This window comes from Pogona vitticeps, chromosome 3 (genome assembly GCF_051106095.1).
Source record: "Pogona vitticeps strain Pit_001003342236 chromosome 3, PviZW2.1, whole genome shotgun sequence".
NCBI lineage: Eukaryota > Metazoa > Chordata > Lepidosauria > Squamata > Agamidae > Pogona > Pogona vitticeps.
Window position 1 is genome coordinate 6,369,456 of NC_135785.1, and position 19,534 is coordinate 6,388,989.

Sequence of the window (19,534 nt, forward strand, 5' to 3'; positions counted from 1 at the left end):
GTTTGAACTTGCTTATGGGTTCAAATGTAGGTTGCAGACAAAATGTGAAATGCCACAGAAATCCTTCCCCTACCCACAACCATTAATTTAACTGAAACTGAAATCTATTATTTAAGACAGCATTTCAATCAAGATGAAGCTGGACACAATTACTTAAGAAAATGGTCTGAAAATGCCAGAGAGGTACTAGAAAACCATAATGGCACTTCAGAATTTCAGTTATAGTTCAGCTTTGTTATGTCATGTGCCATCAAGTAGGAATAGACTTAAAGCAGCCCTAATAGGGCTTTCAAGGTAAGTAAGATATTTAAGAAGTTGTTTTACCAGTTCCACACCCCATTGAGCTTACATGGCTGAGTGGAGATTTGAACGCAGGCCTCCTGAGTCCTAATCAGTCACTCTATCCACAACACCACACTGGATGTCTATAAGGGTACTTAAGGAATTGTTTTGCTGCATATGGCTGGTTAGTAATGCTGCAATTAAAGCTTTAACATTTTCACAGCTGTTGACAAATGCAAATAATGCATTTCTTGATTTATTACAATCTTTATGGTAATTTAATACAGCCAAAATACAGTGTTTTAGATGCACACCCAAATTAACCTACATCTTCTACCCAAGTCTCCATGTAATTCAAGTGCACTACTATTTTTTCCCATGAAACAATGCTTCATAAGCGCCTTCTAAACAATAGTCCTGACTATCTATTTTAGTACCAGAGTTTTCAGACTTTGCCTCTAGAAGGAATGTGACCTCACTCACACAGATGTAATTTCCTTCATACATTTGCAAGTTTGGGATCTAGTCCATTTCTCTCCTTGTTGCCTAGTGTTAGAAGCATCAGCAAACAGGACTTGACATCACATAACTTGTTCTTCTCCAATCACAGAATTAGAAGTTTCTGGTTCAACGATCATCTTAGCAGTTGAGAATAACTCAGAAATGAATGTGCCAGAGGTACAGCAAAATCTGAGAACATTTTAGGTTATGTGTGACAGTACTTGATGGATAAGGAAAACTAGATCATATAAGGCAGTTTGTCCAAACACTAGGAGTATCTAGACATATTTCTAAATTCATAGTAAATGTGAGAGCAGCAAGATTACATATTAAGGGAAACCATCACACTGTAATACTAAATTAAATAATTTCAATTATTTAAATACCTGTAATAACCAAGCTATTGGTTAAGAAAGAATACTTTGAAAAGGGGTATTTTGTGGATAGTCACATCTGACTATCATGAATATTTCACTAATTGCTCAAAATATATTTCAGATTGTCACAATGCAAGAATATGGACTCCTCATTACAAAACCTGACACAGAAACATGAATGCAACTTTCATAGGTGTGGTCATTTTAATTCAGTATATTTGCAAATGTCTGTTCCTTACAAAGTATCTCTTTACTCTGCAGGATTTTCATCTTCTCTGATGAGAGCTGAAAGGTTTGGTTGCAATAACTATCCCCCAAATCATTTAATCTAGAGAAAAATGAGGCTCACACACAGATTTGGGTTATTGTTCCCCTTGCAAATAGAAGGATAACACTTGGATTTTTGTGGATTCCAACTCGCATCTTGGACCAACTTCTTTCTGTTAATGTACAAAAATTGAAGCTACCATGGTTTTTTTCTGAAACTTGTAGTCTTGTTGACACTACGAAACCAGTAAATTCTAAGTGGTATGAGAATGTGATTTCTTCTGTCTCTCCTGAATCTGCCATCAGTTTCATTTAATGAGTCTCTACCACCAATATTTTTTTCAAAAATTGTTTAAACTCAACTGTTAGTCCCTAGAATAGACCTGTGACAAACCCAGACCTACTGGGATCTGCCACACGTTAATTAAGCTGCCACCAACCATTCCCTGTAAGAAGTCACACAGACCAGGGATGGATTTTTAAACAAATAAAGAATAAGGTTTATTTAAATACAACACACAGGGAAAATAAAATAATCAGGTGAATAAGATAAAGTAACGTGGCTTATTCTCATTCATACATGCATACAGTTTGGTTCACACAGAACCCTTAACTTGAAGCACAGACCCTGAACCTATCAGTTCTGGCTAACCAACAGACACCTGAACCTATCAGGTTGGTACTCTGACACACAGTAGTACCCTGTCTGACACACAGACTCCCACACCAGCTTCTTCTTCCCAGCTGCTGCTTCGTCACATCCCAGCGTCTCCTAACTTCTCCACACACGCATCACATATATATACAGTACAGCCCCTCCTCCTGATGTCCCGCCTTCCACTCCCCATAGGATGGAACTTTCCCTCCAAACCCATGACAGACAGGTAACATCAGTGCTGTATGTAACACCTCCCCTCTTTTTAAGTTGTTTTGTAGGGGGAAAGCTAAGGTGCTTTTTCCCAAAAAACAACCTGGATAAAACACACAACAGTTATACATACCATATCATACTTACTTATACTTACATTCTAAGTTAACCATAGCAATTAGGCATTTAAACATTTACCATATACATTACATCAATTTACCTTTATTCATACAAACCAAGTTCAAAAAACAGGTACATTTAACTTTTTGTCATCAATATATATACATAGTCCATGTTTCTTTCGCCGTCTTCATTCTTCAGGTCTTCTTGACAAGGCGTCAGCAACACAGTTCACTGACCCTCTGACCACCTTCACTTCAAAGTCATAGTCCTGTAGGTTTAAAGCCCACCTCATAAGTTTGCTATTGTGGGTTTTCATTGTCTTTAACCATTGCAGTGGTGAATGGTCAGTGCACAGAACAAAATGTCTTCCCCAGATGTAAGGCTTGGCCTTCTGGATCGCGTAGACTATGGCCAAACACTCCTTCTCCACGGTTGCCAAATGTCTCTCACCTTTTTGAAGTTTCCTACTCAGGTAGGACACTGGATGCTGGTCACCATTCTCATCCTCCTGGCACAGAACTGCTCCTACCCCGCTGTTAGATGCATCGGTGTAGATGATGAACTCCCGGTCGAAGTCTGGAGCCCGCAGCACTGGATAGTTGATGAGCGCCTGCTTCAACCTCTGGAACGCCTCCTCACAGTCGCTGGTCCACGGGATGCGGTCATCAGCCTTCTTCCTCGTCAGATCGGTCAGCGGAGCCGCAATCTCGCTAAACCTCGGGATGAACTTTCTGTAGTAGCCCACCAACCCAAGAAATGATTTGACTTTTTTCTTGGTGTTGGGTCTAGGCCAATCACGAACAGCTTCTATTTTGGCCTCCAGGGGTTTTATCACTCCTCCCCCTACCATGTGACCCAAGTATTTTATTTCTGAGCTACCCAGCTGACACTTGCTGGCCTTTACTGTTAGCCCTGCTGCACTTAACCTCTGCAGCACTAATTCCAGGTGTATCAGGTGATCTTCCCAGGTATTACTGAAGATCCCTATGTCGTCAATATAGGCCACTGTAAAGTCACTGAGCCCTGCCAAGGTCTGGTCCATCAGCCTTTGGAATGTGGCTGGTGCATTTCTGAGACCAAAGCTCAGGACTCGAAACTCATAGAGACCAAAAGGGCTGCAAAAGGCAGTCTTTTCTTGATCCCTGGGATCAATTCTTAATTGCCAATATCCCTTTACCAGGTCCAATGATGAGATGAACCGACAACCCCCTATGGTTTCAATCAGGTTGTCTAGCCTGGGCATTGGGTAGGCATCAGGAGTGGTTACACGGTTTAATTTCCTGTAATCGACACAAAACCTAATGCTCCCATCAGGCTTGTCCACAAGGACTATCGGAGAGGACCAAGGACTAGAAGAGGGGACGATTATGTTCTCCCTAAGCATCTCGTCCAGCTCCTTCCGCACCTTGTCCCTATAGGGTCCCGTTACTCGGTATGGGGATACTGCCTGCGGGGGTGCATCCCCTGTGTGGATCCGATGCATCACTCCCTTCACTATCCCCGGCTTGTTGGAAAACACCTGTTGATATTTGCTAAGCAGCATTTTTAGTTCTTGCTGCTGGTCTTGGGTGAGTGCAGGACTGATCTTTACCTCCTCTGGGTTGTATTTTACTTCCCCTCTACCCTCCCAGAAGGGTAATTCAGCTTCCTCACTCTCAGCTGCTTTTATAGCAAATAGAACCCTCTGTTCCCCTCTGTAGTAGGGTTTTAGGGCATTCACATGAACCACCCTCCTTGCTTGGTTCTCCTCCTGCTCTATAAGGTAGTTCAGGTCTGACATCTTGGAAATGACCCTATATGGTCCTGCCCATTTGAGCTGCAGTTTATTCTCTCTGCAGGGCCTAAGCCAAAGCACTTCCTCCCCCGGGTCAAAGCGCCTCTCTCTAGCTTTGTGGTCATACCATGTTTTCTGTCTGACCTTCTGAGCTTGCAGGTTTTCTGCTGCCAGCTCTAGATTTCTCTTTAGGTCATTCATCAAGGTGTCTATGTATGTCACAACGTCTTGTGGGTCATCCTGGGTGATCTGCTCCCAATTTTGTTTGATCAGATCAAGGGGCCCTTTCACCCTTCTCCCAAATAAAAGTTCAAATGGACTAAACCCGGTACTGGCTTGTGGCACTGATCGATAAGCAAACAAAAGGGATTGCAGCTTCTGGTCCCAATTGTTTGGATTCTCTGCCAAGTAAGCCCTAATCATGCGCATTAGAGTCCCATTGAACTTCTCAGTTAACCCATTACTTTCAGGATGATAGGCAGTGGTTTCCTTGTGCTTTATTCCACAGATTTGCCATAAGCGTTTCATGAGCTTTGATGTGAACGATGCGCCCAAATCTGTGATTATTTCTGAGGCAAATCCCATCCTGGACATATACCCCACCAAGGCATCTGCCACTGTGTTAGTTTCAATGTTAGTCAAGGGTATGGCTTCAGGGTACCTCGTGGCATGGTCCACAATTGTGAGAATGAACCTGTTCCCCCTCTTTGTGGCCTTGGGCAAAGGTCCCACAATATCCACCCCTATGCATTTGAACGGAGTGTCAATCACAGGCAAAGGGCACAACTTTGCTTTGGTCCTGTCGCGGTTATTCCCCTGCCTTTGACACACATCACATTGTTTACAGAACTCCCTGATCTGCTTCCCTATGTCAGGCCAGTAGAAATTCTGTGTGATTCTCTGCTGTGTTTTGTTCACCCCTAAGTGTGCAGCAAACATGTCAGAGTGCCCCCTTTGTAAGATCATGGGGCGATACTTTTCAGGTACCACTAGCTGACTTCTGATCCCATCTCCCCCTTTTGAGATATTCCTCAGGGTCTCTCTATATAAAATCCCCTTTTTCTCCAGAAATCTCACTGGGGTTTCAGGTGTTAGCTGGGCGTCAGTCACCTGTTCAAAACACTTCTGGAGAGTGGCGTCTGCCTTTTGCTCTTGTCCAAATCTGCTGTCTGTGGTTAAGGTTTCCACCACAGCTTCTGAACTCCCCTCTGCTTCCGTCTCTGGCTCATCATTACCCCCCTGAACTGTCCCCGTGGTGGCTTGTGAACGTGTAATCACTAGCACCCTCTTCACATGTTCAGCCAGGTCATTTCCCACGAGCACGGCTGCTGGCAGAGTCGATGAAATTGCTAGCCGCCAAACTCCCCTCCAGCCTTGAAAGTTGACAGGTACCTCCGCGACTGGCAGTGAGATTATCTGCCCCTCAATCCCTGCTACCTTTATGCTCTCATTCGGGATTATATATTCCCTAGGAATAATATCTGGATGGCACAGGGTCACCTGAGAACAAGTGTCCCGCAGCCCCCGATACTGACGGCCAAGTATTCCTACGTCCACCCCTGCTGTCTCAAACAACTGAGAATCTGTTCTCACGAGCAAGCATCGCTTGACCTCCACAAGAGGACCACCTTCCTCAGCCTGATCAGCAGATGCAGCCGTTCCAGACTGAGCAGCCATGGCAACAGGCTCCCTCAGTGACAATGAGCCTTGCTCTCTCTGGACACAGAACACAGCTTTTGGCTTGGTTCCACTAGAATCCTGAGGCACAATTCCTTTTAGCTGCTTTAATTTCTCACACTCTGAGATTAGATGGCCCTTTCCCTGACAGAAATAACATTTTCTGGTGTATTTTGATTCTCTCTCATCTTGTTTTGGTTTTCCCTCCAAAATCTGAGGTCTTGGTTTCATGTCTGAGGGCTTCCCTTCACCATGGGCCCCTCCCCCTTGCTGGCTTTTCCCTGGTCCCTGAGAGTACTTGCTGTAGGTTTCTTTGGGTTTACCTACAGATTTCCCCTCACCCAAGGGCTTTCTTATTTGCGAAATAAAATCTGCGATCTCGGCTGCTTCTACCACAGATTTTGGTTTCCTTTCCCTCACCTGGAACTTCAATTCCCCATGGAGAACTGAATAGAACTGTTCCAGCGCTATCAAATCTTTAAGCTGTTGAAAGGTCTCTGTCCCCTCCTGCGATAGCCATTTCTCAAGCAGCCTCACCAATTGGGCCCCCACTTGGGTAAAAGTCTGCTCTGGCTTTTTGGTGATTGACCTAAATCTTTGTCTCAACTGTTCCGCATTTATCCCATGTCTTGCAAACACCAGTTTTTTAAACTCTGCAAAATCTTTCATCAGTTCCTCAGGCATCTCGGCATAGACCTCAGCCAGGCTACCACTGATTAAAGATCGCATGATGGTCATCTTCTCAGTTTCCCTCACTGAGAAGTCCACAAACGCTCTTTCCACTAAGGAAAAGAACACCTCAGGACAATCTCCCTTGTGGTACACAGGGAATTTCTTCAGGTCAGCTTTAGACAATTGGCCTCCCTCAGAATCCCTATTGTTATTATTGTTCTGGTTCATCATTTCCAATTTTCTTAATTCAAACGCCATCCTTTCTTTTTCCAGAGCAATTTTCTCTCTCTCCATTCTTTCTTCCCTCTCCATTCTCTCTCTCTCTCTCTCTAATTCAAATTGTCTTTGCCTTTCCCTTTCCTGCATTTTTTCTCTCTCTAATCTTTCCTCTCTTTCCCTTTCCTCCATTTCAAATTGCCTCATCCTCAGTTCATGCTGTTGGGCTATGAGCAATTTTCTGAGTTCTGGGTTCTGCTCTCCCGTGCTGTCACCCTGCACTGAGCCAAATTCATCCTCAGAACCTTGGTCTACCTGGGGGTCTTTCACTTCACCCATTTCTGCCATCTGGCTTCGAGTCAAGGGCATAATCCCCCCTCAGAACAGGCTGCTTTAAAAAGTCAAGCCTCAAAATAAAACGACCACTTTTTTTTTTTTTCCTCAGAACCAGCTTGCTATAGATTACTGCTGTTCTTCAGCACTAATCTTGCAACAGTTGCGAGCCAGAGTCTACCCCCCTCTGCTAGGCCTCTCAGCAGGCAGGCTAAATCACTGCTACTTTACACAGTTTTGCCTCAGCTTTTTTCCCGCCAAAACAAGTTGCCTCAGAGCACCCTAATCTAGTCTTCCCACTTGGCACGTTCTTCCACTAGCGCACCTCCCCGTGAGGTACACCTAGAAGATTACCTACGCGCCTCAGATTGTCCCTGACTAGACCCCCCTTGCTCTGGGCACACTTGCCAAGGCTTTGCTGGACCGCTGGACAACTGGACCAGTCGTATCCCACACGCTGGACACCAATCAATGTGACAAACCCAGACCTACTGGGATCTGCCACACGTTAATTAAGCTGCCACCAACCATTCCCTGTAAGAAGTCACACAGACCAGGGATGGATTTTTAAACAAATAAAGAATAAGGTTTATTTAAATACAACACACAGGGAAAATAAAATAATCAGGTGAATAAGATAAAGTAACGTGGCTTATTCTCATTCATACATGCATACAGTTTGGTTCACACAGAACCCTTAACTTGAAGCACAGACCCTGAACCTATCAGTTCTGGCTAACCAACAGACACCTGAACCTATCAGGTTGGTACTCTGACACACAGTAGTACCCTGTCTGACACACAGACTCCCACACCAGCTTCTTCTTCCCAGCTGCTGCTTCGTCACATCCCAGCGTCTCCTAACTTCTCCACACACGCATCACATATATATACAGTACAGCCCCTCCTCCTGATGTCCCGCCTTCCACTCCCCATAGGATGGAACTTTCCCTCCAAACCCATGACAGACAGGTAACATCAGTGCTGTATGTAACAAGACCCAATGGATTAATTTCTGAATTATGACTCGCCACTGCGGGTATTCATATTCCAATACATCTGCACAGCTGGAGTTTACAAGGGTCCGGCCCCTGGGGCTGAACCATCCACTCACGCGTCTGCCACCAGCCCTGCTCTTCCTTCCAATTGCTACAGAGCAGCTGGTCGGCTAGCCACTCCTGGCAATGGGAGGGAAGACGAAGGAACAGCGGGGCCAGAGGTAGCAGCAGACACATGAGTAGACAGTCCGGGCCCCCTCGTTAACTCCAGCTTTGTGGGGGTATTCGTATACAAATACGAATACCCCCATCTCTACCCACCACTTATGTGAATCCCATTGATTCAATAAGGCCTACAACATCTGAGGCTGCCAGCTAGATTCAGGCCAACCTTTCTTCATATGTTCTCCATATCAGTCTTAAAACTGTGCAGTTCTCTAACATATCTCCTTTAAAATGCTAATCTAAATGAGAAAGCCCCAAATATGTTTACCCATCTGGAGAGCAAAGGAGCACCAGGCACTTCTATGATTTCCGTTCCCCTTTTATAGTTCTGTAACTAGGACTATATGTGGCAAATTTAACTAAAGCACCGATTGCATATGACAGTATGGTGATACTGGCCATTCTAATGCTTCCCAACACGGAAACTACTGTCCCCTGCTCCCATGTTGTTGCATACTCTTCATTTAGCTATCCACCATGATACCATCTTTTTCCAAATGGCAAACATTACATTCTGTCTTATTTCAGGCGAGTGCTACCAGTGAATCACTCTAAAGGCAAAGTACATCAAGTGTGGGAGAAGCAACTATCATGGTTGAGTGTTTGTTCCAGCATGACTATCAGCTTAGCTCAGCTTCTCTAACCAAAGATCAGAATCCTCACTACAAAAAAGATGGAATGAAATTTGGCCTTCAGCGGTAAGTTCTCCCATCTCAGCCTGCACAGAAGAGTTATTCTGCTGTCCTTGTTGGCAAAGAGTATCTTTGATAAGCAGCTTCCTCACTTTTATGAAAATCAACCTGCCATTTCATATTCATATATAATTTTGTTTCAAAAAACTTTTGGAAGCAATTTTTTCCTGCTACATGTGCATTTTCCACTTCACAATCTACTCACTATATACAATAAGATCTCCTCCCTCCCTCCCTCCCTCCCTCCCTCCGAGCAATAGAAAACAAGAATCAAAACAGACAATATTCAAACAAAAAAGAGAAGTAGCAAAGTCCAAGATGGAAAAACACAGGGAACTAAATGGAAGGGGGGAGGCCTGTCTAAAGAACCAAGTCTTCAGCTTGTTCTTAAAAACTCCCGGCGAGGGTGCCTTGTGAATCTCAGGGGGCAAGATGTTCCAGAGGCGAGGGGCCACTGCCGAGAAGGCCCAGTTTCTAGTTGTCTCCTTCCAGGCCTCTCTTTGGGTCAAGCCCCTCAGCCTGGCTAGATCGAGTGACACGAGTAGAGCTAGGTGGGAAGAGGCGCTCTGCCAGGTATTGAGGTCCTAAACCTAAAGGACATACTAAGCTAAATGTCAAAGTGAGAGAATGACTTAAGTAGGTAATGCATGTCTTAACACTCTGGGAAGGTAAGCAGGTGCTTCTACAGGGAATTGCCACTGCCTTCTCTGTCTCTGTCTAAGTTTCACTCTTCAAGGGGTAACAAGGAAGATTTTGTTCACTGCTGCCTTGCTGCCCACAGTGAAAATTCATATAGCAAGTAAGAAGAGATGCCCATTCCTTCCATAGCCAACATCCAGAAGCAGAGGGAAGTGACAAGATAAATATAGCTGCTCAAGTTCTCCCTATAAGCTGTATACCACCAAGCCTCAATTCCTAGAAGTGTGAGAAAATGACAGTAAAGCAGAAGTAGATGCTGCCTTCTCATGTTTTACACTTTTCAACCGTACTCCAAAAGCATACCATGTAGCTAAAACAGTGGGCAAATCGGGAGAAACAGTGAGCTGCTTCCTGAAAGATCATATGGTACCTCTACAGCTCAGCTTTCTTTTGATTCACCTGAAAGGACTGAGTAGATGGTCTCATCTGCTTCCTCAGTCTAACTGCTCACTTGTGCTATCCTTCTAGATCAGTGGTTCCCAATCTTGGGTGACTTGAGTGTTCTTGGACTCTAATTCCCAGAAACCTCCATCACCAGCTGTGGTCACTGGGGTTTCTGGGAACTGCAGTCCAGAAACACCTGGATCACCCAAGGTTGGAAACCACTTTTCTAGAACACATACTTTGAAGTAAAACAGCAAGAGAAACTGGACTTAGCAATCCAGAGAGGGAGGGGGGAGCACAAGATGGCTGTTCCCTACAGAAGGGGGAACAGCTGTCATTTTAGACTGCTCACCTGCTCACTCTCCCTCCCTATGTGGTGTGCTAGACTGGGCTAGCTGGACCAGTCCCTACCACCAAGCCATTCAGAGATAAGGGACAAGTCAGTGATTGAACAGATGAGTGTGTGCCTCAACACTTGATTGCCCTAATGCATAACCTGTATTGTGAACAAGAAGCTAATGTAGGGACTGAGTATCAAGATACAGAATAGTTTCCCACAAACAAAGGTATCACTTTATCTACCTACCTGTTCAGTTTGTATGCATTCATATCATACAGAAAGCTGTGTTAGGTTCAGATGAAGAAGGACTGAAAACTGATAGGAATGTGCCATTCATTTCAGTTTTCTTTTTTGTTAGACTGCAACTCCCAGAATTCAGCTAGAATTCCCCAGAGCAGAATTCTGGGAATTTCAGCCCACAGAACCATTCATAGTCATGACAGTGGACAGTGAAGAAAACCAATAGAAAAAAAATATTGATTCATTTGAAATATAGTGCTAGAAGAGAGCTTTACAGATACTCTGGACTACCAGAAAAACAAATAAGCGGATCCTGGATTGAATCAAGCCTGAACTTTTTCTGGAAGCAAAACTGACACTACTGAGGCTGTCATACGTTGAACACACCATGAGAAGACATGACTATTTGGAAAAGACAGTAATACTACGAAACGTTGAAGGCAGAAAGAAAGAGCAAGACTAAATATGAGACAGAACAATTCCATAAAGGACGCCATGGGCTTGACTTAGCAAGAGTACAGCAGGGCTATTAATAGTAGGACATTCTGGAAATCACTCATTCATACTGTGTCATAACATGTCAGAGGCAACTTGATAACAGTGAATGGCAACTGTAATATCAACACTTCCAAAACCATGTTTTAAGCCTTCTTTCTTTGACGTAACTTCATATGTATGGTTCAGCTATTTGGCAGGCACATTTTTTACACAATAACATACACTTTAAGCACAATAAAAGATGTTCAAAACACCTCTCACTTGCTGTATGTCATACAGGCAAAAAACCATAGTTATTCGGGGGGAGGGGGGTGGATTCCTGACCCTATTGAGGAGACTTCTGCGGAAGATCTGTCTCCGCAGCCCAGTCCGGCCAACGCCACGGACTGGGGGTTGGGGACCCCTGATTTAGAGCAGTGGTTCCCAACCTTGGGTCCCCAGATGTTCTTAGACTACAACTTCCAGAAGCCTTCATCACTAACTGTGCTGGCCAGGATTTCTGGGAGTTTTAGTCCAGGACTTTTTTTAAAAAGTTGCTTGTCAATAGAAACACCAGAAATGTGAGATACTACTATTGGTCTACATATTTTGCCCCCGAACCTATATAGTGTTGTAGATAGTGTGGCAATGATCAACCTCTCCTTGAACATCTCTCATACCTCAGACACTCTATTAAGGCTTATCTAACTCAGAAACTACCTGACAGCACAAAACAACATTCTACGTAGACATTCAAACTTCTCATGACTGTGAGTGTACAGTAATATTCTGCTGAGTCAGAGACAATAGCAGGAAGCTCAGAAAGAAGAGCAGCAACAGCAGTGGCTGGGTACTGCTGTGCAGTCTTATCTTTAAGTCTTTTTAGAGGACTCTGGCAAAAAAAAAAAGAATGAGCTTACTATTAGCTATTCATAACACATTTTGTTAAGGAGGGCCCCTTGTTCTAGCAGAAAATATTAACCAATTTAAAATTTAATAGCAGCTATTTTGATAGCCTTATTCGGGCATTCTGAAAGTAGGTGCATTCCATGTGAGCAGAGGCAAATAAGCCTTTACCCCTCCGCTGTCGCTTTGAACATGTGAAAATGACAGTCTGAAGAAAAAGAAGCTATGTGGGCTTTTCACATGAGCCACATTACAGCTGTAAGATGATGATGGTGATGATATGGAGAAACTATGGCATACAGCAACTTCACTCTTTTCAGATTATTGCTTTCAAACTTTCAAAGCAACAGTGGAGGGGCAGAGCTGGTGCACTCTCATCATTACATGTGAACTGCACATCATTCATAAATAGGTGTAATGATCAGCTGTAATGGAAACAGTTCAAAGAAAGGAGCAGTCTGATGCACCAGGTCTTTGTGAAGAATGAATAGATTCACCCTACTTGTTATCTCTTCCTCTGCTCTAGTATGATAGAATGGCTGCTATCAGACAACAGTTCAGGGAAGCAGAAACCAGTTGGAGCTTGCTTTTCAATGAAAGAGCCCTTGCTTCCTCACCAACAACTCAAATCCAAATTCTCCAATGAGCCACAGTTTTGACAAGGCAAATATTACAATACCACACCAGCACATAGTGGGCAGACAGCACTAATACCATTCAGCGAAGTTTCCTCCATAGCGGCAGCCATTTTCGCGCCCTCGGTAAGCGAGGGGAAGGCGCGAAAACGCTGCACGCGGCCATTTCAGGCGTCCGGCGGCCATTTTAGAACCACCGAACAGCTGATCCGCGGGCATCGCAAAGCGAAGATCGGTAAGCGAAACGTTTACCAATCGTCGCTATGCGAGTTTTGCCCATTGGAACGATCGGTATGCCTCCGCATTAGCGATCCCGAAAAGGGGATCGCTATGCGGATTCGTCGTTGTACGGTGCACTCGTTAAGCGAGGCACCACTGTACAATATATTTTGTTTGTCTGTTTATATATTATATACAAAATGTATTTTTACAATGAATAAGTACCCACAAGTACCAACATGAATTGTTGTACATTTGGTACAACAATGAATGACAATGCATGCATGACTGAAGATCCATACGGTACTGATTCTGAATTAATTCAAATCAGTCAAGAATATTCATTTGTATCCCTTATGGCTGCATACTAAACTCTCCCACCCATAAATAAACTGTTTTGCAGGCCTTCCTCTCAATTAATCTACATTTGTTAACAATCTTTGAATAGCACTTACACTGAGTTTTGATGTCAGAGGGCGAAAAATATATTCCTAACCCTTACTGCTGCACCAATCCATGAAAAGACAAGGCTAACAACAACCCATTTTAGTTCTTGTAGGACTGAATAAAATTTCCACCTAGAAATGTTTGGATCATCTGCCATAAATCAGCATCTCCACCTCGTTCTCTCTTTATTCACTACCTCTCCTATACAAAGATAGTTACAGATTAACCAGCAGATACAGCCCACACATACATAAATGATTCCAAGAGTATTCTGCAGTTAAAATCTACAGTATCCAGAGTGATTCAACGAAGTGATGGTGCATAAACACTCTGAGATTCCAGTATACAGCATTCCATTTAAGATCTCAGAAGACAAAAGTCAAGGAAGATTATGGAGTCTATCACCAGATAAAACTGATTCTACCAGGCATAGATGTCCAACAATACTTCATATGACACAACCTGCTATATCCTTCATTACTTACTGTGAATTAATCTCAACAAGCAACAGTTTATAAGAATGCCTATTATAACTACAAATTTAATTCTAGCAGCTGGTAGGTGAAGCTTCTAGTATACCAGGCAGTACTCCTGCCCTAGGTTCCTTTGCCACTTGAAGTAAAACACAATGGAACACAGGTGAAAGCATTCTCCGTGTTGGTGCTACCATAACTATGGAAATGAGCTTCCTGAAGACCATCACCCCACTGCCACACTTTAAACACAAACATAAACCCTTTTAATGAGTTTTAATTGCTATGATGTTGACCTGTCTTTATAAATATGATTGTACTGCCTGGGATTTAATTTTCTTGATTATAAATTGCTTTTGGTATTAGAAGAAGGTAGTACTGTATTCAAAATACTGAGTGCCAATCTCTCTCTCTCTCTCTCTCACTCACTCACACATACACACAAACATTTAAAAAGAAACCTTTGCTGAAGCATGAATACAAAAAGAAGCAGGATAATTGTGCCTATATAAAGCACGCATAGAAAAGTATCTCTATAACCACTGGAAACAGCAGTAGCTAAACTATGTACAGCTTTCCTAATAACAGCAATTTCCTTTCTTCCTTTCAGCTTCCTTTCTATCTGCTTGCAGCAGAAACCATGTCACATGAAACTCTGTTGTCAGTTTTTGCTCAGGCACAGATCCTTACCAACCAGTCACTAAGGCACACAGTGCAGTTTTTAGTCCAGGTGTACATATTCGTGTTTCTGGACTACAACTCTCAAAATACTCCAGATATCAGGGACAGAAGCCGTGCTACCTAGAGAATTTTGGAATTGTACTTAAAGAGCAGATACAGACACAGCTTCGTGTTACGCATAATGCAAGTTATAAAATACAATTATGCTGAAGATTAAATACAGTGGTGCCTCGCTTAACGAGCGCCTCACTGAGCGATGAAATCGCTTAACGAGGCGCTCTGGGCCATCGCTGGAGCATTCGCTCAGCGATGGCCCCTATGGGGATTTTTCACTTTGCGATATTCGCTAAGCGATTCGCTTAGCGAATATCGCATAACGAAGCGGGGGAGAACAGCTGATCGGCGGTTCCAAAATGGCCGCCGGAAGGTCTGCGCCGCATTTTAGCACCCTGCCCTCGCTTACCGAGGGCGCGAAAATGGCGGCGCTATGGCAGAACCTCGCTTAACGGTGAGTTTTCAAGCCACAGGAACGCATTGAACGTGTTTCTATGGCTTTTTTTACTCCGTTTAGCGATGTTTCGCTATAGCGAAGGTTAATCCGGAACGGATTAACCTCGCTATGCGAGGCACCACTGTATAGTTAAAAACTGTCATACAAAATTAGATCTACTATATTAACTAATTCAGTAAGATGCTATATGGGCCACAACTTCTGACCTTGTGGTTATCTTGGCAGTAATTCAGCCCTTCTTGTTCTTCTTGTTGGTTCAGGCTGCCTCTTTCTCTTCCATTTCTATACCCAGGACTGGGTATAACATACTCTTTTCCTAGATTGATATCTTTCATCTTCTCCGTCTGCAAACGCCAGGGTTAACAAATATATTTGCCACTCAGAAAGCTCTGGGGAAGAAAAAGAGACAAAGCAATCTTCTATGAGGACTGTTGTACTCTGAAACGATATCTTAAACAGGACTGGATTACAGTTTTGAAATCCTGTTAATACCAGGCTACTGAACTTCCACTAACACCAGCATAACAAATAACATTTCAGATGAACTCCTGCATCACTGAACTCAAGTACTTCTGAAGAAAAACATCCCCAGTCCTGACTAGCCAAACTAGGCACGTTTCAAGCAACATTTAGACTTCTAAACCCTGCATATGTAGACCCTGATTGTGCAGAGGTCTTAAGAAAGAAGAATGATTTATTCTCGCAAGTCATGGGATAATGCCAATTGGGAAAAACTCTCTTGCATAACTTTACACCCCAGAAATGGTAATATCTAATTGAAATTTAAAGCTTCCTATTTCCCCCCCTCCTCTGCATTTCAGGTTCTGAGGCTCCACAGGGTTCCTTTTTGTTCTGGGAAGCCTTGGGGGGGATTTTTTAATAGTCCAAAGTTGTCACTGAACTGCTGCCCCCCAGGACTGGGATTGCCTGCAGCAATACAACAGTGATTTTTATATAAACACACACACACACTGCTCTGAGGCTCCCAAAGGCTTCCCTAGAAGGAATTTCAGAACCCAAAACGGGAGGGGGGGTTGGGAAACTTTTAATTTATTTAAATTGAATATTCTTTTTGCCAGATGATGACATCATAAGGCTTCTGTGAAGCAACTTTATGGCAATAGGATTTTGGCCGCCGCTTTTCTTAATGTCATTACAAATTTGTGGAAAACACCAAGATGTCGCACCACAGACAAGGCTTCAGCTTTTGTTGACTCAATTTTAGTGACGAAAACTAAACAAGCATCTAGATTTCACATAATCCATCAAAGTATAATAAAAAATAATGACTCAGATTGACTACAAATGCAGATATCGTATACTGTGTCTAGCAGGAAGTGCCTGGCAAAATAATTTTGCAATCTTGTCAAGCAGTCATAACATGCTGCAATACTTAAAGTACTTCTGGGTACAGTTTCTATGGGTAATCTGTTCTCTTTATCAAAACTACAATGTCAATCTCCATGTAAACTGCTACTCATTTAGACTGAATGATAAAATCAGCAAAGTACAGCTGTAATTGCATAGTGATAATAAGCATCTCTAAACCTCCCAAGGGGAAGTAGTTTTTCTCTGAGGAACTTGTTGCTTTGGAACAACTTATTGTTGATGCAGGGAACAAGGGACCACAACATGCAATCTCTGCCCATTTCTCATGCTGACTAGTATTGATGAGAATTGAAAGTGCCAGGTCCCCTGCTCCCGGATTGTACCTTCCTACCTCTATTATGATGGCAGGTAACAACAACAAAAGGTGCTTTCATTCTCCCTGGAAAATCCACATTCTTCCCCTGCTACCAGCTTTTTAAAAAGATTACGATAACAAATCACCTTGCATATAAAGTTCCACTCTAAAGTCACCTTGTTGTGGTGTCGTTAAAATTCTTACCACATGGGCATTTAAAGCAAGCATTGGGATTTTGATTTAATATATCAACAACAACAGGGTTGAATATCTAAAACATTTGTCTGAAAGCAAATCTTTCCTGTCATCACACAATCTTTCGGTAAATGGAAAAACCCTACAAGTCTTTACACAATTATTTTCCAAGAGAGTTAGAAAAGTCATCATCGTAAGATACCTAATCAGGGTTCCTTTTCGCTTGCATCTGATTAAGACAGTTCTATGCTGTTCACTGCAGGAAGAACAAACGGACCTCTCCATCCATTCATACGATAAGCTGTCCCCCTCTCACGCTAACACACTTTACATTATTGATTTTTCTATCTGCCAGAGGGTTTGGCAACCTCTCTGTCATGCCAGATGCGTTACTGTATCATCAAGGACTTTATTTGCAGCACCCTCTGTGAGGCCAGTTTGTAAACAGCACTAAACAGTTTACATGGTAAATCCCCCCCTTTAATTTCACAACCATGGAGCATGAGCTATCTGCTATTCAGAACCAATTTTCAGAACCATGGAGCAGGAGCTATCCACTGCATCTCTTGAAAGCCAATCACCCCATAAACCTTTCCTGACTAGCACCATCAGAACACTACATCAGTTAGCTTTCTTCTGCCTAAGGTACAACATAAACAACAGAGGGTCCCCAACTTTTAACCCATTTTGCATAGCTACTTTCACAGTCTCATCCACCTCCACCCAGACAGCTCCACAACACTGGCTGCCTTTTCAAGGGCATGTTGCTTGAAGGTTCACGAAATCCTCTGATTGACACACTTCCATGTGTAAGTCCCATAAAGAGAAACAGAAAATCCCATTTTCACTAACTGGACGCCCAGAGCATACAATTCTGACTCTGTGGCTGCAACTTCACTTAAAGGGAAAGATAAGGAAATAGGATACACACAACAAGAAGAGCTGGCATGGTGTGATAATTAATGTTCAATAGGACTCAGAAGGCCTGGGTTCAAATCCCTACTTTGGCATGAAGGTAGAGTGAGCAACACTTTCTCAGCATGATCTACCTCCCAGTGTTGTTTTGGCGAGGGACAAGACTGTGTAAAGACATTCTGGCCCCAAAGGTCTTCATCAAGCAGGGTCCCAACCAAAGAAGATCCAGAGAATGCTAAATTCCAAGCTGAGAAACCCTACTTCTGGAGACTACCACACCCAGAACCCCCTAGATGGAAAAAAAAAGAAGTTTAACTTTCCCATTCGTTGCCCAAGACTCATAGGAAACCTGGCGATGATCCATCAAAAGGAAAGAACCTGGGATCAAGGCGAAACTGGGAAGGGGACCCCATCACTTCATACTAGGGGAGGCCCTGAGATGCTTCCTCAGAGCCTAGAGACAGACACCCTGTGTGTCCTCTTGAGGTTTCCAATGAACAACATACCTATTCTTCACACATGCACACACACTTGCTTACATCCATCCATTTAAATCCCATATTTGATGTATAATCATGTGATTTTATATAAATGTATAAACCACACAGTATATATATATATATATTTATGTGTGTATTAATATAGTATGATATAATATTAATGTACAATAATATGTATTATATTATAAATGCATAATATAATACATTTTATGCACACACAGGTAGAATGCTCTCTCTCTTTTCTAGAGAGTAACCCTCGTTTCCTTGTCTCACCCCCAAAGCCCCCCTCAAGCCTCGTCTTGGCGTTTCCACACACACACACACACACACACACACACACACACACACACACACACACACACACACAAAGGGAGACCACACCAACACACCGTCCACCTTCCCTCACACACACACACGTCCCTCCTCCCGCCCAGGCCCTCCCAAGGCGTCCCTTTCAAAATGTCCGCCTGCTCCCACCTTCCCTTCCCTTCCCAGCCCTGGTACTTTATGAGGAACTTGTGTAAACCCAGAGAGGAGGAAGAGGAAGGGGGGGGGAGAGAAAGGCTCTTCACATACGACGCCCCCCCCCATTATCCTTTCCTTTTCCCCCCCCTCCCTCAGAGGAAGGCTCCCCTCCAGCCGCCCAAGGGGGTCTCGGAGGGGTCCCCCTTCCCGCCTCCCCCTTGAAGTCTCCTCAAAAGGGTCAGGAATCCGCCGCCCTCCCCCCCCCACTCCCCGAATAACGATGGCCAACGGCCGCCCCCTCACGCTGAGTGGGGGGGGCACGCGCGCGCGCTCCCTCCCTTCCCACCTGGCCGAAGCGGGCGCGCTCCCAGGCTGGAGTCCAAAGCAGGGGAGCGAGCGGAGCACAAAACCCCCCGAGCACCTTCGAAGCGGCTTCGCGGATCGCCCTTCGCCGCAATGCGCCTGCGCGGGTCCCCCAACCTCAAGTCACCTCCTCCTTTTTTTCTCCCCCGCCCAACCTAGCCTTTCCTCGAGCGCGCAAAGCACTGCGGGAAAGGTAGTCCGCTCTCCGTCCCAGGACCTAGGCTCAGGGTGAGGCGGAGAACTCCATATCCCAGAGGCGCCTTGCGACAGCCGGCTTTTTTTCTCTCCTCCTCGGAGGCCCCGCCTCCCTCCGGCTTGCCGGTGCCGCAGAGTTGGTCGCGGGAGGGAAGGAGGGCGGGGGGGAGAGAGAGAGAGAGAGAGAGAGAAGCGGGTTG

The 19,534-nt window shown here is 44.1% G+C and overlaps 1 protein-coding gene across 5 annotated transcripts in view; it reads right to left on the reverse strand.

The window, feature by feature from the left end:
• Positions 1–19,280, reverse strand: part of ABCC5 (ATP binding cassette subfamily C member 5) — a 69,265-nt gene extending 49,985 nt beyond the window's left edge. For 3 of the 5 annotated variants that reach the window (XM_020813514.3, XM_072996306.2, XM_020813510.3), the window contains exons 1-2: positions 19,123–19,280; positions 15,224–15,406 (exon numbers count right to left, since the gene is read on the reverse strand). In XM_020813514.3, coding sequence (XP_020669173.3) covers positions 15,224–15,352 — 129 coding nt within the window. In that variant the 5' untranslated portion in view covers positions 15,353–15,406; positions 19,123–19,280. Of the gene's footprint in view, positions 1–15,223; positions 15,407–17,098; positions 17,954–19,122 lie in introns of those variants that run through there. The other 2 variants (XM_078389740.1, XM_078389739.1) reach the window with 1 other exon arrangement.
• Between the last annotated feature and the right edge of the window lie 254 nt (positions 19,281–19,534).